The 23,284-nt window shown below is 34.1% G+C and overlaps 1 protein-coding gene across 1 annotated transcript in view; it reads right to left on the bottom strand.

Annotated features, from left to right (window-relative positions):
- Nucleotides 1-306: 306 nt before the first annotated feature.
- Nucleotides 307-23,284, bottom strand: part of LOC121426071 (asparagine synthetase [glutamine-hydrolyzing]-like) — a 28,114-nt gene continuing 5,136 nt past the window's right edge. The window contains exons 2-12 of the mRNA XM_041622219.1: nucleotides 21,917-22,184; nucleotides 20,129-20,275; nucleotides 17,748-17,838; nucleotides 17,193-17,378; nucleotides 16,459-16,551; nucleotides 15,126-15,253; nucleotides 13,621-13,747; nucleotides 11,181-11,388; nucleotides 9,401-9,638; nucleotides 6,713-6,954; nucleotides 307-982 (exon numbers count right to left, since the gene is read on the bottom strand). Of these exons, the coding sequence (XP_041478153.1) occupies nucleotides 6,721-6,954; nucleotides 9,401-9,638; nucleotides 11,181-11,388; nucleotides 13,621-13,747; nucleotides 15,126-15,253; nucleotides 16,459-16,551; nucleotides 17,193-17,378; nucleotides 17,748-17,838; nucleotides 20,129-20,275; nucleotides 21,917-22,184 (1,720 nt within the window). The 3' untranslated portion in view covers nucleotides 307-982; nucleotides 6,713-6,720. The remainder of the gene's footprint in view (nucleotides 983-6,712; nucleotides 6,955-9,400; nucleotides 9,639-11,180; nucleotides 11,389-13,620; nucleotides 13,748-15,125; nucleotides 15,254-16,458; nucleotides 16,552-17,192; nucleotides 17,379-17,747; nucleotides 17,839-20,128; nucleotides 20,276-21,916; nucleotides 22,185-23,284) is intronic.

Here is a 23,284-nt window from a genome sequence, read left to right as displayed (position 1 = left end):
TGTATATATATATATATATATATATATATATATATATATATATATATATATATATATATATAATATTATATATACACATATATATATATATATATATATAATATAATATATACACATATATAATTTGTGATGGGTAAACTCAATATACCTCGAGAAGAATTGTTTAACTGTACCAACGTCTAAAACATGTTTGTCTACTGTGAATAAACTGCCTAATAATCTGATGGCCATCACATGTACTTACACCTTTCTAAAATCTTTAAAAACCTACTTGTTCTCATGTTAGATTATTTTGTTTAGGAGCGGTATGTTAAAATGTTTTGTTAATCTTTCATTTAGTATTTATGTATTTTTATTGTAAGTATACCTGTATTAGACTTAATTACCTCTTTTGTAAAGCACATAGACATTCTGTAGAATACTATGCACTATATACATCTAAGCATCTATCATTATTCCAAAACACATCAATGGTCGAAACCAAACCCATCTTAACTTACAATGCAGTGGTCATGGAACGGTATTGAAAATGAGGGTGGGCTAAGCCCCCAAAATAGGAGGGGGACCTAAACATGGAAAAAAAATCACAATCAGATGGTAATTTCTATGATTTTTACACAATTTTGGAAATAAATGTGTGGGGATGGAGCCCCACTGAACCCCCACCCCAATTTTTTAGTATTCATCACAAATCTATTTCTTCTGATAAATAACACCCATGTGATAAATCAAGCAATACGACACAAATCAACGTTTAACATCAATTGAAAGATTGTGATTCTTAGTGTTCCCATTTTGTCAATGACATAATCAGTTTTAGATTAATTAGCTTTATAAGCCTTCATGAAGTAAATTATTTACAACATAGGAGTCTAAACTACCACTTACAAAGTCAAATGTGTTTTGAACACAATACAATACATGATCTCTCTCCTCAATAATAGTCCTACAATGTCGGATCCAGCCTTTCCAAAAAGAGTGGCTGTAAAAAAATGAAAAAACAGGGTGCACAGATGACAATATTGTTTAATTTAGCTTTATTAAGTTAAATGGTGATTATATCAGAAGTGTGTGTCATCTCTTGGACCTCTGCCTGGATTCACCTGCCTATAGAATGTATTTACACACACACACACATACAAATCAAAAGGCAACTTATTTCTCATACTGCATTGGAATTATTTATGACTTCTTTTCATTGCTTTTTAATAACTTTTATACCTATAAGGTAAGATCTACTTTATTTAAAAGAAATCCTGGTGGTTCATATGATCATTGAAATCATTTGCCTATGGAACAACATCATAACATAAAACATGGGATTACTAAAGAAAATCACCTTTTCTATTAAATCTAATCCTTGCATCATTTGCACTGAATTGTAATTAGAATTTCTTCTTTAAAAGTTACTCAACCTCTTTGAGCCTTCTCATCCATTTTAAGTGTTTAATTAAAGGTCAAGTCCACCTCAGAAAAATGTTGATTTGAATCAATAGAGAAAAATCAGACAAACACAATGCTGAAAATTTCATCAAAATCGGATGTAAAATTAATAAAGTTATGACATTTCAAAGTTTTGCTTATTTTTAACAAAACAGTTATATGAACAAGCCAGTTACATCCAAATGAGAGAGTCAATGTCACTCACGTTTTTTTTTTTTATTGTTTGAATTATACAATATTTCAATTTTTAAGAATTTAACGATTAGGACCTCCTTGCCTGAAGCACAAAATGTTAAAATAATGGAATACCACGTGTTCAGGGAGGAATGAAACTACATTTTGACATGAAAATGAAAATAAAATAAAAATATTTCAGATTTCATATAATAAAATACAAAAGAAATAGTGAATGATGTCATCAGTTTCCTCATTTGCATACCAACCGAGATGTGCATACAACTGTTTTGTGAAATGAAGCAAAACCTTAAAATGCCATAACTTTTTTATTTTACATCCGATTTTGATGAAATTTTCAGTGTTATGCTTGTTGAATTTTTCACTTTTAATTCAAATCCATTTTTTGGTGGAGTGGACTTGTCCTTTAGGAAATAATCAACCAAACTAAATTACTTTTTTTTGTAAATAACTAGGTAAACATCTAAAAGATACAAACATATAATCTTATCCCTACAATAAATACAATAAATATTATCTATTTGATAGATAAAGAAAATCAGGAAACAAAAACATTTAAAGTGTAGTAAAGCTTGAATTCAAATTGCACCTACTCAATGCATATGCTTTACAAGAGAGTTCCATCATTTACAGGGTGCTACATAACTTTAGAAACGCTTGCCCGGGCAGGCATGTAAAATTTTAAATACATGTGGTTGGAATATACTTGCCCCCAAAATCTATTTAACTTGCCTGAAAAAAAGTTTTACCTCTTCAAAAGAAAGTTGTGCATTTTCATACACCATTGACCTTTTTTCTCTTTTGACATGAACTGTTCTAGCTTGTGATTGCATTTCTTTGTCCAAAGTGATTTTATCTTGCCTGCCATGACCAAAATTAGGGTTGATATGATATTAACCCTAATGTTGGTCATTTTACTGTGAGAATTTCGCTTTCAGTTTCTACTGTGTGAATTTTGCTTGCCCAATACAGGCAAGTAGTTTTGGTCTTTACTTCAAACACTTGCTCGACTCTAACTTTTACTTGCCCCGGGTAATCTGGCCGATGCTTATGTAGCACCCTGATTTACACGTAGTTATTGACTATGATTTTCCTGAAACATGGTCAGTTCATGAAGTATAATTAAACTCAGATATTTTGATAGCTTTTATTTCCTTATTAGGATTATTATTTCCAGGTTATGACAAATATGCCACATAAACCCCTTGTAAGACCAATTTTTACCAGGTCAAACAGATTTACTAAAGGTTAGACTGAGGCATATGCAATATATACCCCTTGTAAGTCTACTAATTCAAACAAATCATTGCACGCACCACGAACCGTCCGGGCGTGATCTGGCAAAACTACGTAAGTCACTTTTTGGCGTTTTTCAGTTTTTGGGAGTTTCTTATAGTTTTAAATGTGCTCTTTCATCTGGCAAAATTTCAAGTTCTAACTCTAACTATTTATTGAGATTCGAAAACCAGTTTTTGTAAAATTGTCTCAAAAATCAGAAGATTTAAAAGGCAGAACTACGTAAGTTGACTTACAAAAGTAGTTTTTCAATTTTTGACGAATATGAAAAGGCAAAACTACGTAAGTCTACTTACATAGTTTTGTTAGAACAATCTCTTCGAAAGTAAGAGTTGATTTATCAGGCAAAACTACGTATCTCCCTCATTTCTGCATTGTAACGGTCGGGAGAACCGCATCACGTGCAGTTAGCTAATGTTGCTCAGCGCAATAAGGAGCCGCCATTTAAACTTCCCACAGTCACTGTGGTGCCATGGCTTCAAATTCGTGAGGCTGGAGAGGGAAACGGATTTTGAATTTAACTATAGACAAAACCAAAATTTCCCAACTGAAACAAGGTAAGCTAAACTATGTAGTATACTTTGTTGTTTAGATGATAAAACATGAGACTTTCTCAAAGACTAGATCTACGTTAGATCATACGTTAGAGGTCTATCACCATCTGATCATCATTTCTAAACTTTAAGGTAGGCCTATAGTAAGTAAGGGCTTATAATTTGAATTTTAATTTTATCTAACTTTTGAGTTAAATCTAGATTATAGATCTACACTGTAATTGGAATTAGTCACCATTGTGCCATATGTTCCAAAGGGAACATTAGTTTGCTTCAAGACTATGAAAGTCTGACTAGACACTAACCTGACACAGTAGGCCGACGTTAAGAATTAACATTTAGAATAAGAAATATGAAACATTACAAGTTAACATAATTTTACACGGAGTCTTTATAAAAAAAGATCCAGATCTTAGCTACAATTTTACTGTTAGATCTATATCTTTAACTAAGTAGATCTACTAATAGACTGAATCACTGACTTTGTTTCAGTCTCAATTTTTCCATAAAAAACCATGCATGCGGTAATACATCCATTTCAAGTGACCAAAATATTTCATATGCGAATGGGGTGTGATTGGAAGCTGACATTTAAAAAAAGACAAACGGATTCGGCATGTTTTGCAACTTTTTTTATTTGTGTATTTTTGGTGAAAGTTTGATGAATTTTATTAAAATATTTTGTTTGATATTGAATTCATAATTCTTTGCTAATACTCCCTGGTAATACGATACATTGAACATAGTTTTGCCCGATAAGTTTGCAATTCGTAGGACATACGTAGCTTTGCTTGATAAAACTTTGCAATGCGCAAGGACATAAGAAGTTTTGCCTGATAAACTTTGCGATGCGCAGGACATACATAGTTTTGCCTGATCAAAAGCTAGGAGTGTAGTCGTCGATTTAATCAGGCAAAAGCACGTAAGTTTTAAAAATTGAAGAAAATTACAAGATTTAATGAAGAAATCAAATTTTTTTTTGTCCCAATTCCTTATATATGTGTTCCACAGGACAAAAGAAAACAAAAAAGTCCGATACGTCATTATCCATTTTTTCAAAGAAAGCTAAAGAAGCAATTTTGAATTTTTAAACTCGAATATCTCGGAATCGCATAAAAGGAGATACGTAGTTCTGCCAGATCACGGCCACATCCTCTCTGCGCACTTTGATGCAAAATTTAGTTTGGCAGAAAATGCTTTTAAAGTAAAGCTTTTTTTATAACAAGCAATAAGTGCACCTACGAGGAGAGTAAATTGTTTACCGGTGTCTTCGTTCAATAGTTCAGGTTCAAAAGTTTCATCCCATATCTTTATATTTTCTTGAAGTGAATGATTACGCCACAGTGGGCATCATAACAGAGCGGACGGTTTGTGGAATAGATACAGTGCGCTATCGCGCCTTGTGATTTCACCACGAACCGTCCGCTCTGTTACGATGCACACTGTGGCATAAATAATTAACTACAAGAAAATATAAAGATATGGGGTGAAACTTGGAACCTGAACTATCGAACAAAGACACCGGTTAACAGTTTGCTCTCCTTGTAGGTGCACTTATTGCTGGTTTTAAAAAAGCTATTCTTTAAAAGCATTTTCTGCCAAACTGACTTTCGCATCGAAGTGCGCAGAGTGGACAGTTCTGGTGCGTGCGACAAAATTCTCAAAAAAATTAAATTGAGGCATATGATATACAGTGCATCCCCCAAAAAAGTACTTTTGAAATGGCTACCGAATAAAAAATATTTATCACTTTGGGGGGGGAACTTATATATATATATATATATATATATATAAATAAATATATATATATACAGTGCATATCAAAAAAAGGTTTACACTTTGAAAGAGCCCTGGCAATTAAAAAATATACAACATGTGGGTAATACTTTCACATGTAATCTTGAGTTTGGGTCTCATCTATCAAATGAAAGTAAAAGTTTTGACAGAATGTTACACTTGAGTGAGCACTGTCCATTTGTGTAAAGCTCGCAGAAATGCTCGTTTTCATGCTGTGTCAAGGGGAAAGGGCGAAATCAAACTTACCGTGCTTTACATTTCTCATACATTTCCCTTGCACTTTTAATCAATTGAAATTAAAGGGAAACATTCAAGCACTTTGTAACAATTTCGCTACCCAAATTGAAATTTCAACACACAGTAATCACCACCTTAACCCTTTTATGCCAGCTGGATCTGAGGACATAACTAAATCTGAACAAAAATTTATATCAGACATCTCCAGCATTTTTCACTAAGTTTTTATCATTTAAAGTGGGTTTACATTTCATTTTTCATTTAATACTTGTTTCTCCACACTTTTTCCAAGCTTGACAATGATTTACAAAATGAAAATCAAGCCTAAGCCATTTCATGTAAATCACAGCTCATTGTAAAGCAAATATCGTCACAATGGCCTCGGTATGTGGGGAGTGGGGTGGGGCGCAATGCACTCTTCGAAGTGTTTTGGACAAGGAAACAAGTTAAAAAGGGTAAAAAATATATTCAAATCAAATTTACTAGCTAAATTAAACGTGTTCTTCATGATTAAGGTCTACTTTTATTTGCATAACTATTTCAAAGGTCTGCGCAAATCATTTTTCACTAACTTTTCAAAAGTAAGTGGTGCTCACTCAAGTGGAAATATTTTTCGACAGTTATATCATCATTTGGTTAAATGAATCTGTACCAATCTTAAAATGTGTAAAAATCTTTACAGGATTTTTTCTAAGTGTAAACTTTTTTTTGATACGCACTGTATATATATATATATATATTATATATATATATATGGAAAGCCAATAAAGTGAACTTTCAAATGACACCAAAAAGTTGGAAAACTATTCATGCTTGAGCGAGCACTGCCCGCTGAAACAAAGGGTATGAAAATTAGGCTGGGCCGGAATTATCCTTCCAATTTATGTTAGTTTTTGAGAGGCAATTCCTTTGGAGTTTGCATAATAAAGGGCGTTATGATAAATTAATGATCAAATGTGACCAGTTTGTTGTTTAAGAAAATTTCATGCATTATTAGATTAAAACTGAATGCATGAGTGATCATGAATTGCAATTTTTGGTGCAGCATTTCGACTTTATCATGTGGATCTCAGCAATATGTTTTTTTGGGGGACGCACTGTGTACACCTCTTGTAAGTCTACTAAGTCAAGCAGATTTACAAATGATTAGACTGAGGCATATAGCCCATGTAAGTCAAATAGAGTGTTACCTGGCAATCTACTGTGCTTCCAATGGTTCTTTGTCACTAACTTCTGATTCTTTATAATGTTTAAGGGTTCTAGCAGAAGGGTCAGTTGCACCAGTCCATTTTGGCATCCAGATGTAAGGTATCCAATCAGATCGTCCAGGGTAGTATTTCTCAAACACCTGTCTGTAGTAATATGCTTCCTTGGAGCGGGGAGGGTTGAAGGGAAAGCGCTTTGGAGAATCCTCTAATTGACTGTTAGTCACCTGAAAAAAAAAAAATCATATTTAAATTTATCCATACTAAGGTCTGCGCATGTCAAATAATTGCTCAAATAAATGCACTATTGCGGATTATACAACTCCCAACATTGTTCTATAATCTGATTGGTCCAAATCGGTCATGCAGACCTCGGTGCGGTATATCCATTGGCTCTTCTTGCACATTGTTCATTATTTGGCCCTGCATGCTTGCGCCTATGTGCATTATTTATTACTATTGTACACCATATAACATGAGCTACTTATATCTTCAAGGACAAGTGGAATGCCTCTGGCCGTCTCACCTGCATCACGCGGTTCAATATAGCAGCAGTGCTGACTTTGAATACTACTCTAACTCGCACAAGATGTTCAGTGATACATGGTTACTCTTATGTCCACTTTTTATGAACTAGACCAATAAACTAATAGAGATATGATGGTTATTCAACAAAAACCCCAACATGGCCAAGGTTCATTGACCTTACATGACATTTGACCTTGATCATGTGACCTGAAACTCGAACAGGATGTTCAGTGATACTTGATTGCTCTTGTGTACAAGTTTCATGAATCAGATCCATAAACTTACAAAGTTATGATGGTAATTCAACAGATACACCCAATTCGGCCAAAGTTCATTGACCTTTGACCTTGGTCATGTGACCTGAAATGCGCACAGGATGTTCAGTGATACTTGATTACTCTAATGTCCAAGTTTAATGAACTAGACCAATAAACTTTCAAAGTTATGATGGTAATTCAACAGATACCCCCGATTCGGCCAAAGTTCATTGACCCTAAATGACCTTTGACCTTAATCATGAGACCTGAAACTTGCACAACATTTTCAGTGATGCTTGATTACTATTATGTCCAAGTTTCATGAATCAGATCCATAAACTTTCAAAGTTATGATGGGAATTCAACAGATATCCCCAATTCGGCCAAAGTTCATTGACCCTAAATGACCTTTGACCTTGGTCATGTGACGTGAAACTCATGCAGAATGTTCAGTGATACTTGATTAACCTTATGTCCAAGTTTCATGAACTAGGTCCATATATTTTCTAAGTTATGATGACATTTCAAAAACTTAACCGCAGGTTAAGATTTTGATGTTGATTCCTCCAACATGGTCTAAGTTCATTGACCCTAAATGACCTTTGACCTTGGTCATGTGACATGAAACTCTAATAGGATGTTCAGTAATACTTGATTAACCTTATGGCCAAGTTTTATTAACTAGGTCCATATACTTTCTAAGTTATGGCGTCATTTCAAAAACTTAACCTCGGGTTAAGATTTGATGTTGACGCCACCACCGCCGCCGTCGGAAAAGTGGCGCCTATAGTCTCACTTTGCTTCGCAGGTGAGACAAAAAATTGGCCAGTTTCCCCCATTTGGCCAATAGATTCCTCAGGTTTTAAATGATTTTCACTATGCAGATATTAAAAAATTGTACAGGTACTTTCAGGTGGTACTTTCAGGTCTTGAGCATCTTTTAAAACCAAATTTTCGAAGCTTGTGTACGCAACATTTAGTAAGCACATGTCACATTTGCACAAAAAACGTGATTCCGTGTACAAAGTCAACGCAAATTGTATTTTTCAACAAAAAATTATAAAATGTATCATGATTATTTTTACTTTCATTAGTTTAGATGGATTTATACTAAGTAATTTATGATCACAAAATTGTCCCCGTCAAAGTTCATAAAAAAACTATAAAAAGCAACAGTTGGTAAAAAACAAAGAACTACATAATAATCAAAACAACAATACATAGCAAATTAATTATTTTGGGGCAATTTTTTGTTATTCTTTTAAAGAAATGTAATGATTGATATGTTACTCAAAAATTTGCATTCTACTTACTGTATAAAGTGAGTTAAAGGCAAAAATATACACAAAAAATATATCGGGGGCAAATTTCATATGCATATTTGAAAAATTAATTTTAAAAATATTATAAAATTATATGCAATTAGTTTCTTTGAAAATTTTACTAGTGTTGTAGATTAAATTCAGATCTTAGAATGCGGTGTTGGCTCAGTCGGTAATGCGTCCCACCGTTGAACCAAAGATTGGGGTTCGAGTCCACCCCAGGCGGATGACTGAAGCCAGTGCGTTGTATGTAAACGTCTCTCCCATGTTTCATAGATGCAGGCTATGTTACAATAGCAGTGAATCCACAAGTAGAGGACGAGATCTCAGGGCAGGGGTCAAATTGACCCCCCCCCCCCCCCCGTGTATCTTGGGAAATAGGGAATAGGGTTAAGTTAGATACACTATTGGCACTATTTGTCTGTGGGGGGAAGGCTTAATCTTTGCAGCACAAAAACCACCATCAGTTGGTTAAGAAACATCACAAGAATGGATAATGTAATGAAGACAGCTATTTTTTTTATTGTGGATATTGAGAGCATGCAAATGAGATATCTTGTACAAACCTGGGTTTCAATGTGTTCTTGTAGGACCTCATACCATGACTTCTGAATGGATGATACTCCATCACTGAAGGCTTCTTTAGGTCTCCATAAGATCTCTGATGGTAAGAGATCAGTTTCATCAAATGCTTTACGGAATAGGTACTTCTCAATTCCATTCTTTGGACATCGTTTTTCCTTTGGCAAGGACAGGAAGTAGGAGGTGAAATGGTGATCAAGGAATGGACATCGCAGCTCAAGGCTATTAAATGAATGATGTGAAAAAATGTTAAAATTACATCAGAATCATCATGACTAGCAATTACAAGCTGAAAAACTTGGAAATTATTAAAAGGAATTGAATTATTTAAGTTAAAAATTTGAAACCATTTAAACATAAATCATCTAGTGTAGAGTTCTGTAATGCCACTGGAAATATCTAAAAACTAAAGGCTACCTACTAATAACAATGTGATCTACACTGTAGAGTGCTAAAGGCTGCATACTAATAATAATGTGATCTACACTGTAGAGTGCTAAAGGCTGCATACTAATAATAATGTGATCTACACTGTAGAGTGCTAAAGGCTACCTACTAATGATAATGTGATCTACACTGTAGAGTGCTAAAGGCTACCTACTAATAATAATGTGATCTACACTGTAGAGTGCTAAAGGCTGCATACTAATAATAATGTGATCTACACTGTAGAGTGCTAAAGGCTGCATACTAATAATAATGTGATCTACACTGTAGAGTGCTAAAGGCTACCTACTAATAATAATGTGATCTACACTGTAGAGTGCTAAAGGCTGCATACTAATAATAATGTGATCTACACTGTAGAGTGCTAAAGGCTACCTACTAATGATAATGTGATCTACACTGTAGAGTGCTAAAGGCTGCATACTAATGATAAAGTGATCTACACTGTAGAGTGCTAAAGGCTGCATACTAATGATAAAGTGATCTACACTGTAGAGTGCTAAAGGCTGCATACTAATAATAATGTGATCAGGACTGTAGAGTGCTAAAGGCTACCTACTAATAATACTGTGATCTACACTGTAGAGTGCTAAAGGCTACCTACTAATAATAATGTGATCTACACTGTAGAGTGCTAAAGGCTGCATACTAATGATAATGTGATCTACACTGTAGAGTGCTAAAGGCTACCTACTAATCATAATGTGATCTACACTGTAGAGTGCTAAAGGCTACCTACTAATCATAATGTGATCTACACTGTAGAGTGCTAAAGGCTACCTACTAATAATAATGTGATCTACACTGTAGAGTGCTAAAGGCTACCTACTAATAATAATGTGATCTACACTGTAGAGTGCTAAAGGCTACCTACTAATAATAATGTGATCTACACTGTAGAGTGCTAAAGGCTACCTACTAATAATAATGTGATCTACACTGTATAGTGCTAAAGGCTACCTACTAATAATAATGTGATCTACACTGTAGAGTGCTAAAGGCTACCTACTAATAATAATGTGATCTACACTGTAGAGTGCTAAAGGCTACCTACTAATAATAATGTGATCTACACTGTAGAGTGCTAAAGGCTACCTACTAATAATAATGTGATCTACACTGTAGAGTGCTAAAGGCTACCTACTAATAATAATGTGATCTACACTGTAGAGTGCTAAAGGCTACCTACTAATAATAATGTGATCTACACTGTAGAGTGCTAAAGGCTACCTACTACTAATAATGTGATCTACACTGTAGAATGCTATTAAATCCTGCTGCTGCATATTGCTGCCAATGTGAAGAGCATAACCTTACCCATGAGCTGCGGTGGTCCTGTCTGCCCGCAGTACATCATACAGATATAGATCCTTTAACAACCTCCTACTCTCATCATCACCAGCAGATGCATCAGGTTGCTTGTGAAAATAGATGTATCCCTGGGCTAACTCATCAGAACCCTCACCAGAAAAGACAACAATGGTGTCTGTTTCTTTGCTGATGTAACGTGCTACCAGATACATGCCTGAAAGAAGAACACACAAACAAATACAAATATTTGAATAGCCGTCAATGAATTGATGACTGCATATAATAATCGGTAGAAAAAACATATTGAATTGACCCTATTGCTACAGATACCTACCTACATCAACAAAAGTGATTTCAAACTGACTGATGATGCAACATTCAGAATCAGAGTTACTCTTGTTGGTGTGAGTGCAGCATTGAGTGCAGCATTACATGCAGAAAACAATGAAATAAAACATGTAACACAAGTAAGAAAACTATAGACTTCCGTGAATGTATCCAAGCATAAGAGATAGATAACACATATAACAAGAGATATTAATCACATAAGAGATAGATAACACATAGCATTAGAGATAGATAACACATTTAACATAAAAGATAGATACATATAACATAAGAGATAGATAACACATATAACAAGAGATAGTAAACACATATAACATAAGAGATAGATAACACATAGCATTAGAGATAGATAATACATATAACATAAGAGATAGATAACACATAGCATTAGAGATAGATAATACATATAACATAAGAGATAGATAACACATAGCATTAGAGATAGATAATACATATAACATAAGAGATAGATAACACATAGCATTAGAGATAGATAATACATATAACATAAGAGATAGATAACACATAGCATTAGAGATAGATAACACAGATAACATAAGAGATAGATAACACATAGCATTAGAGATAGATAATACATATAACATAAGAGATAGATAACACATAGCATTAGAGATAGATAATACATATAACATAAGAGATAGATAACACATAGCATTAGAGATAGATAATACATATAACATAAGAGATAGATAACACATAGCATTAGAGATAGATAATACAGATAACATAAGAGATAGATAACACATAGCATTAGAGATAGATAATACAGATAACATAAGAGATAGATAACACATAGCATTAGAGATAGATAATACATATAACATAAGAGATAGATAACACATAGCATTAGAGATAGATAATACATATAACATAAGAGATAGATAACACATAGCATTAGAGATAGATAACACATATAACATAAGAGATAGATAACACATAGCATTAGAGATAGATAATACATATAACATAAGAGATAGATAACACATAGCATTAGAGATAGATAACACATATAGCATAAGAGATAGATAACACATAGCATTAGAGATAGATAATACATATAACATAAAGAGATAGATAGCACATAGCATTAGAGATAGATAATACATATAACATAAGAGATAGATAACACATAGCATTAGAGATAGATAACACATATAGCATAAGAGATAGATAACACATATAGCATAAGAGATAGATAACACATAGCATTAGAGATAGATAATACATATAACATAAGAGATAGATAATACAGAGATATTAAACACATAGAGCATAAGAGATAGATAATACATATAACATAAGAGATAGATAACACATAGCATTAGAGATAGATAACACATATAACATATAGAGATAGATAACACATATAGCATTAGAGATAGATAACACATATAACATAAAGAGATAGATAGCACATATAGCATAATAAATAGAAAACACACATAGCAGAGATATGTATAACACATATAGCGTGATAGATAACAAATAAAATAAGAGATAGATAACACAGCATAAGAGAAAGATAACACAGATATCATAAGAGATAGATAACACATAGAGAAGATTCAATTTTTGGTTTGCTTATTCATTCAAAATTAAAATCCTTACAGCCTGGCTCATATCTTTGTGCTTTGGGGTTACCTTCAGCTATGGATTTACTCAACGTAAACAAACACAGACTAACCCTAACACAGCACAATGAAACAAGGTAATACAAGGTCAATACACAGAAAACAGAAGTATTTCATACAAGCTCGGCAGCTTGAAAATTTGTAAACATCAGCAACTGAACGCACCCAAAAGCAACAAACATTCATACAAGCAAAGATGAACGGTAATGAGCAAAAGCGGGCAAGGACGCACAAAGATGAGAGAGAACAGGCAACAGCAAACGACATCAACATAATTTTAGTGCTTCATATTACTTTTATTTTCTAACAAAGCAACATGCAGCTTGAAACCCAAAGGTGTAAGCCAGGCTAAAAGTGAGATAAGAATGGCAAGAGAATTATTCATCAAGATAAAGGTATCAACATACCACTAAGAATTTTTACCCAAAAATAAGATATATCCTTACCAACTGAAGCTCTGATGGTGGTGATATCATAACTCTCAATAGCTTTGATGACATGTTCAACTGCTTCAATACCTTCTTCAGGAGTGAATGATATCTCATGATGTTCACTGCCGATGTGAGTAGCAACCTGAATGGAGCAATCATAAACTTGTTGAGTCAAAGGGCATTTCTATTAATGTTAAAATCCTTCTAATATAAATATTCTCCTCATTGTCAGTGAAACAACAATTTCTTCCTCCCTGAAAATATGAAATTAGCCTTGTTTAATACTACCGGTATATGTTTCAGTAAAGTTGGACCTTATTGTCAAATATATAAATATCAAAGTACTGTATAATTCAAACAATAAAATCAAAAGAAATAGTGAGCAAGGGACATTATCAATTCTCTCATTTGAATTGAACTGAATTGTGCATAATGCTGTTTTGTGAAAAATAAGTGAAACTTTAACACATCATTACTTTCTTATTTTATATCCGATTTTGATGAAAATTTCAGCATTATGCTTGTTTAATTTTGTTTTCTCAATTTATTCAAATCTACATTCTTCTGGGGTAGACTTGACCTTGGAGTTGTCTTTATAGGAAACAAATCTTACAAAAGCTCACTAGCAATGTGACAAACAACCTGCCTAAAGTAACCAAAAAATGTTTGGTCAATAGGATATTAAGGATTATTTGCCTTTCTGGCTGCAACAACATCAGGGTCCCGTTTGACTTGCTACTGTTGTAAGTTTGCTATTATGGCAACAAGGATCAGCAGCCAATCAAAATCAAGGTTACCATGGTAGTTGCCATAATGGCAAAGTTACTACAGTTGCAAGTCCATTAAAGGACAAGTCCACCCCCAACAAAAACTTGATTTGAATAAAAAGAGAAAAATTCAACAAGCATAACACTGAAAATTTCATCAAAATCGGATGTAAAATAAGAAAGCTATGGCATTTTAAAATTTCGCTTATTTTCAACAAAATAGTTATATGAACGAGCCAGTTACATCCAAATGAGAGAGTTCATTACATCACTCACTCACTATTTCTTTTGTATTTTATTATATGAAATATGAAATATTTTTATTTTCTCATCATTGTCATGAGAAATGAAGTTTCATTCCTCCCTGAACACGTGGAATTCCATTATTTTAACACTTTGTGCTTCAGGCAAGGAGGTCCTAATCGTCAAATTCGTAAAAATTGAAATATTGTATAATTCAAACAATAAAAAACAAAAGAAATAGTGAGTGAGTGACATCATCGCCTCTCTCATTTGGATGTAACTGGCTCGTTCATATAACTATTTTGTTGATAATAAGCAAAACTTTGAAATGTCATAACTTTCTTATTTTACAACCGATTTTGATGAAATTTTCAGCATTGTGCTTACCTGATTTTTCTCTATTTATTCAAATCAACATTTTTCTGAGGTGGACTTGACCTTTAAGAACAGGACCTTGGACTGCCCTCCATTACAATTGAGGGTTTGAAGAGGATTTTAAGTATAGTTTACCTTTCTGGCTGCAACAATATCAGGACTGCCTTCCATTCCAATTGAGAAGGTTTGAAGTGGGTACTCCATGCCTGATGCAACCATCTGCTTCATAACAAGGGATGATACTAAGCTAGAATCCAAACCACCTAATAATGAGATAAATATAAACTAGGTGAAGAGGTTTGGCACTTTCTTTGAGAGAAGCTAGTCCTGAAAAGGACTGCTTTGTTACTGCTCTATAAAAAGTTCTGCAAAAATATATTTTGCCTTGGTGTTTCAAACAATGTGTAAAGATCAAAACAGGTTATAGCTGAATAAGATTAATTTCAAAATAACATACATCAACTTCAACTAACAACAAGTGTGATGCATTATGCAAAGTCATAGTAGAAGCAGTGCTTAAATATTAATGCTCAGATAGGTTTAATCTATATGACCTCTGTGAGCTTTCACCTTTCACCTCATGACCCCAATACATTTCTATAATATAAATCATTAAATACATCACAAGTGATTTATGGTACATCATGTGTAAAGTCCTGGAGGGAGTGAAATAAAGTGGATATTGGTAGAAGTGAAATGGACAGTCAAAGTAGAGGTTAGAAAGAACACTATCTTTATAGAGAATGGAGTGTAGTCCTTAAAAGGGCTGTAAACAGCATTAATGAGAAGGCTGGTCGACTTGGCAGGATGAGAGAGGCTTTAATAGAAGAGAGAAGCCAGGCTTGAGTTAGGTAATGGAGTTGTAGAGCATGAGTGGGAGAGAAATCTCAAAGTTTGGGGCAGGTTGACTGTCTGTCTTCAGGGGAGCGTTTCATCAACATTTTTGTCCGACAAGTTTTCAGATCTGACAACTATCTTTGATTCTGATTGGTCCTTTCATGAAACTCTCCCTAGGTGTGAAGACTTCTCTTATGCTCCTACTCTAGTTCTCCATTCGCCAACTACAATCAGGCTTCTCTCATCTACTCAAGCCTCTCATCCTGCCTATTACTCAAGCTTTCCACTTCCGTCTAGTTCGCACTCCTTATAATGACTACCCTCCATTAAAAATAGTCTTCTTCCTAACCACCACTCTCTCGCCTCTCCACTTCTACCAATATCCACTTGATCTCAGTCCTTCAGAAACTTTTAACATGGTGTATCATAAAACACTTCTATGACTGTTCATACCACCATGCAAACCTTCAAACATTATTTAAAAAGTTAACATATAATACAATTTCGAAGTTTGAATACTGACTCTTATTTTGTCAAGAAACATTTGAATTGGATCTAATAACATCTAAGCATGATCATCTTCGAGCTGGAGTTCCTTATATTTGACTCATTTATTCACAAGTATATTTACCGGATAACATGCATCCAATACGACGTGAACTCATCATTCGCTTTTTCACTGCTTCAGTGAATAAAGCACGGATGTTAGCATGGATATCCTCATCTAATAAAAGAAAAGGGGGAAATAACATTGCCACACTTACATAAGATATTGTGAATATTAATTTCATTTTGTATTCCACATTTCAATTAACTTTAAAATCTTCTTGCAAAAAATATACTTCTTTAAAGGAATAATGTCCCACATTAATCAATTAATTTCATTCTTATTATTTGAGTTTTTACAAGATTTTGATGCTTCTGACACAAAATGCTTAGATTTGCAAATACATTAAAACATTGTCATTGAATATACATCATTGTCTTAATCTCTACCATACCTGAAAGTATCACTTGGTCTACAAGCATATTGTTAAATTCTCCACTTGGTTTAAACATCACTTGACATGAAAGTCACTTGGGCTACTTGTTATAATGACCCGATGGTCTAATCTCTACTTTTCACAATGTGACATTCACAAATATTTGGTTCCTTATCTGTTCATGCAATCATTAAGAAGAGTGGTGTTGTAACATGTGGACAAAAAGAGTATGCCTAACTAGAATACACAGTGGTGAATGGGCTAAGCAACACTTGGACCAAACAGTTAGTAAAAGGAACTGGATATGGATGAACTAAGATTAGTCTTTATGGGTTGAGATCTAATGCAAAGTAAACAAAGTGGATGTACAAGAACTTATTACCTGATGGTTGAAGGCTGCCCTCTACTGATGCCCATTTTGGAGTTTCCTCAAAGGAATGGAATAGCTTGAGTTCTAAAGGAGATACCTTACCACTAGGAAGGAGATTGAAGCTCTGGATATGGCCAGGAGGAAAGGGTCTGATTGTGACATCACGGTCATCACAGCCATGTAATAAACCAAGGAGACCTTTGAAAAATAAAACAAAAAATGCTCAAAATGTGTTTGTACCTTATCTTAATGTACCCTTGTATATTTCTCTTGCATTTGACATTATATTTCATTTACATGAGTTGCAATGGTGCACTGTCAGATTACTTAAGCTACCATTTAAAGATTTCTGGTATATATACATGTATGTATGTGTTTATCTATCTTACGATAAGCTATAAACATTTTTGTTAATTGGTACATTCAAATTTCAAATCTTCCTTTTCATCTTGATTTTGAGCCATGCAGGTATAGAAATAGAATTGGTAGTGTTGTTCATTTGATTGAATTAAAGTCTAATTTGTAAATCGATTTCTGTCAAAAATACACCCACACAAAACTTCTTACCCTTAGCCTCTGAGCTCAAAGCCATGAATCCATCCTCGTTAACAAGATAAAACATTGGTCTCACTCCATAGGTGTCACGGGCAAGATGTACCTAACACAGAAATTAGATACGGTACAAAGAAAATAAAAAACAACCAAAGAAATTAGACTGTTTAACAGGATATAATAAACGTGCCTGGGAACAATGTAATATAAAGAATTAAAAGCTAATCTCAAATTCAAGGTTTCCAAGGTGATTTATCCAATATAATAGCTACAGTTACCATAGTTACATAGCCAATGGGTCTTGGTTAAATGGGCCAAGAAGTGGTAAAAAAAAGATTAGTTGATAACAACAGTATCAGATAAAACTAATAACAGAATAATAAAGATGAGTACACCAAAATACATGTACATGTAGGTGCTGATTAAGAAATAAAACAAGATTTGAAAAGAAAGATAAATTAACATCTAAAAAAGTATTGATTAGAAAATAAGCAATATGAAGGGCATTAAGAAACATACACCGTTTAAAGTGCATCTCACAATATTAAGATTCATTTTACTTGTAGGCTCATATGGATATTTAACCCTATGTAGGCCTCGGAGGCCCCCCCCCCCTCAACGAATCGCGCGATATTTTCACCGCGCAAAATTTTTTGACCGCGTTGCTTGCTGACTTTTTACTTTCAAGTCTTGCACAACTTTTGAGACCAATTTTGCGTCACCTGGGTACATGGTTCCGAAATTACGCAACATTATGTAAGTGCATGTCAGACCAAAAATTGCTCAAAAACGTGATTTCGTGTACAAAGTCAATGCAAATTGTGTTTTCAACCAAAATTCATAAATGCATGATCATTTTTAGTTTTGCTGGTCTAAATGTACATGTATTTATTTTATGCTTTTTATAATCACAGAAGAGTCCCCAACAAATTTCATTGAAAAAACAATGAAAAATAAAAGGAAAAAAACAAAGAAATACATAAGAAATTGCAAAAAACAATATAATACATAAGAAAATGATTTGATATCGCAATTTGTTTCATGCACACTTGCTAAGAACACCACAAAGAGTTTCTATACCAAAAATTAGTACATTTGGAGCTTTATTTAGGGAGTTAGAGGAAAAAGAATGATTTCGCATACTAATTACGCATAAATTAGCATAATCACTTAATAGCAATTCGCATGAAAAAAATTACTGTACAATCTTGTAGATTATGTCCCAGGCAACCCGCGTGCCAATTTTCGGCCGAGATCTGAACTCCCAAATACCCCGGCCTAGATAGGGTTATTAAGCCAATCAGCAATAGAGTGCCATCATGGGTGGCATACATGTCTTTTGTGTACATGAACACAAAACTGAAAAGTCATAACATCCAACTTGACTACATACAATGTACATTGGTTGAATTTACAGTTATTTTTAAAAATGAGAACACAATTCTCAAGACAATCTAAACTTTACAAATGTATGAGGTACATGTATAACAAATTTTGCTCTGTATCATAATAATGTGAATAACATAATTTGCCACAAGTGTGAAAATCAACTGTTTGTTGTGTTTGATATCATTTTGCCAAATGCTTTACCTTCAACTGCAAAGAAGAATGCGGCATGACAGAATTGTTCTCATAACCTACCATTATTCTTTGATATTGCAAATGAATCCATGCCAAGCGAGACAGATTTGTATCATGAGAAGCGATGGAATGGAAACAATAATAAAAGCTCACTGTCACAGAGGGAGATCATGATAATCAATGAACTATGAAGGACATTGTTCACTAGGGATATTATCACACAGTGCAATCATTTCATATTACTTCTAAATAGCAGCATATGGAAGGGGATTCACACATCAGTAATGCATGCTATTTCAAAGAAAAATATTGTTAATTGGTGTGGAAAGACGATTCACAAAAAACATTCAGACATGATACCAATCAAACTTTACTCAAGTTACCTAAGACCATTTTGTCCACTGTAAAATAAAGCCAATACCAGTAATAACGTGTATCTTGTTACATTTTTTGTTTCAAATCGGTGACATGAAAGGGATAGAAAATAATTAATTTTGCCAAGTTCATTGGGGGGGGGGTTCAGACATCATAAATTAAGTGTGACATTAGTAGTCCTGATAAATATATTATTTAATTGTAGATATATCTAGGTGTTACAAGAAAATGTCAGCTTTAACCATAATTTTCAGCATTTTACACTATTTTCAACATTATACTGATATAGGCTGTTGTACTTCACTTTAAAACACCTCAATATTTGTTTCCAGACTGATCTTTATTTTGTACCATTATTCTTTTATTGTAACATGTGCTATCTAATTACATTGGTTGGGAATAGTTGCAGTGGTGGTAGTCAATCAATAGCAATATAATACCTGTCTGTTTGCTGTATCAACAATGCACATAGCAAAGACACCATCGGCCATTGAAGCTGCATACTCTATACCTCCTCTGATATATAGATGTAGAAGAATCTCACCATCAACACTGCTTTGCATTGGGAAACCATACACCTCACTCAGCTGTCATTAAAAAAATATTGATTTGTAAATCAATTAAAGATCAATCATTGTGTATACAATTATGATAGTTCCACCATTATATTCTTTCTTCCCCTTGGAATAGGGATGGAAGGTAAATTTAGTTTACTTTTATTTGTCCCCAACTTTCCAAGGCAAATGTATACAGCATTATGTCAATTTCATTCCTTTGTCTATATAGGTTTTTTTTTTGGCTGAATAATAATTATAATACTATTAATAATAACAACAATAATGATAACAAAATGATATCATAATTAGAGTACTAGTCTGCTAGTATGTATCAAGGTCTACCATATATTTGTTCATTTGTACCATTTAATTCATTGATAATATACATTGTACACTTATCATCGTAAGTATGTAATATTTCCTCTTGCTTGTTCTAGATTACAGTTCATTAATTGTGAACTTTTTTCTGCCAGCCTGCACCTGTGTTTTTCTTTTCCTATTTCTTTTTTGGCCATAGTGCACCTGAAAAAAGTAATAATTGTTTCCATGTGTTGGTACTTAAGGCAGATAAATGAAAAACACCCATAAACTTTTTCCCGTTTATGATTCACAACTTTGCATCATATATTGAAAAACACATGAATTCGGACTCAATAAAAATAAGGTTAGCCTTTGAATGTCAAGCAGGAGTGTGAGTCAAGGTTTGAAATACTTCACATTGTACCAACAGATGATAAAAAGAGAGTCAATTTTCTGTAAAGGCCTGGTCCCTCTTGCCAACAGACACAAAACATATTCATAACGCATACAGCGGACAGGTAAAATTTCAGAGTTGCTCCATCCGTTTTCATCCACTCCAGACAATAGACAAAATGGGCGAACAATGAAATCACAGTTGAGGGATGCATGCTCGATGAATATAGAGCTTATGAAACACGTATGCAAAGAGTACACGATAGATACATAATGTTTTCCTTAAACTGCAAGTAGATTTGCAACCTCCAACACACTCTCTATAAAGCTTTGAAAACACAAATAAGAATAGAAGAAAATTGCTGGGTCTACATCTGCTTCATCTGCATTCATCTCATTCCATAACCCTATGGTCTTATCATACTTGTTCTACAACCTTTTGGTTTACTGATCACTTGGTCTAATTACCATTTTGTCCAGAATATTCACTGAAAAGTGAAAATTTGGTATAAGACAAAATGAGAATTAGACTAAGCGGGTATTAGACCAAGTGTCTATCAAACAGTAATAAAGCAAATAGACCGCGGAACGGTCTTTAAGGGGGCTGAGCTGAAAGGGAGGAGGCTGACCATGCAAAAAATCACAATCAGGGGCCTGTTGCATAAAACTTTTTACCTGAGAAAACTCTGGTAAAAACTGGAAACTAAGGTTAGTCTGATTTCTGCCATTGACTTTAACACAGGGCAAAAACTCTGGTAAAAACAACCTGAGTTTTCTCAGGTAAAAAGTTTTATGCAACGGGCCCCAGATGGTTATGTTTTTGTACATGTATATGATTTTCGAAAAAAGTGTGGTTCTGTGGCCCCTGTAGATAGCAGGCCCAATGGGTTTATCTCATATAGAATGAGATCATCTTAGAAGTAGATCAAATACACTTACAGTACATTGTATGTAATAAACCAGAATAGCACTTAATACCTTACGATAGTTGTAGATCTCTCCATTATAGAGCAATGTGAGATGAGGGAATCCATTGATGCGGAGCGGCTGCATCCCAAAAATGTTACCAACGATGGCCAGACGATGAAAACACAGACAGCAGTTGTTAAACTTTGGGATGCTCTCAACCCGAAACGAATCAGGACCGCGGTGTTCAATCTTTAATGCACTACCTAGATGTCTGTGGACATCCACATCACTCCCAAACAATGCCCAAATACCACACATCTTCAATTCACTTTTCGACCTGAAATGAAATGAAAATAAAAATTAATATTACACTTCACAGCAAAGTCAAATTTTGATGACGGTGTCCACAACCTTATCAAGATGGGCTTGTACAGAACTACAGATTCTAAATTTCATCATATTTAAGAAGGAAAAGGTAAATTTATGGTTAAATAAAAGTGTCGCCAAGGTGAGCACATACATGTAATACGCCCGCCTGTAATGCGGAAAATGGAGTTATTGGTCAAGCAAGAAAAGTGGAAGACGACGACTTCACCTTTGACCTTTGCACTCAAAACCAATAGAATTGCTGGGATCTATGCTACATGTACAATGTAGTATCACACACACCAAATTATAAGAGCCTAGGTTAAGTTCAACTATAGTTATTGCCTTAAGAAGGACTTCAGAAGGGTAAGATGAAAACATGTCACTGTGATCTTGACCTTTTGACCTCAAAATCAATAGGCATCCTGGGATCCATATACACCAAATAATATGAGCCTAAGTTAAGTGAAGTTACTGCGTTTACAAGGATTGCAGAAGGGTAAGATGAAAACATGTCAGTGTGACCTTGACCTTTGAACTTTTGACCTCAAATCAATAGGCATAATGGGATTCATGCTAGTATCATACAATCCAAATAATATGAGCCTAGGTTAAATCAAACTGAAGTTTTGATATTGCGTAGGCCTATATACAAGGGCTGTGGTATGGTAAGATGAGTCTTGACCTTGACCTTTTGACCTCAAAATCATTAGGCTTCCTGGGATTTATGCTAGTGTCATACACACCAAGTTATATGAGCCTACAATGTAGGTTAAGTCAAACTGAAGTTATCACGTTTACAATGAAAAGCTGACGGGCAGATGGACGGACACCGAGCATGATACCATAATACGTCCCGTCCTATAATTACAATACAGTACAATAAAAAAAATGCAGAAGATTTACTAGTAGATTTAGAAAATATTTTGTGTGGAAAATTCTAATTTTGACACAAATAAACATGTTTATCATGACTAAAATTCATGGCGTTCCCTACCAAACTTAATTTTGGTCATTGACACTGGGCAAAATCAATAAGCTGGACATTTATACCAAACCAAACCAAGCCCT

This window comes from Lytechinus variegatus, chromosome 13 (assembly GCF_018143015.1).
Source record: "Lytechinus variegatus isolate NC3 chromosome 13, Lvar_3.0, whole genome shotgun sequence".
NCBI classification, from domain to species: Eukaryota; Metazoa; Echinodermata; class Echinoidea; order Temnopleuroida; family Toxopneustidae; genus Lytechinus; species Lytechinus variegatus.
This window is presented reverse-complemented; position numbering and strand designations above follow the sequence as displayed.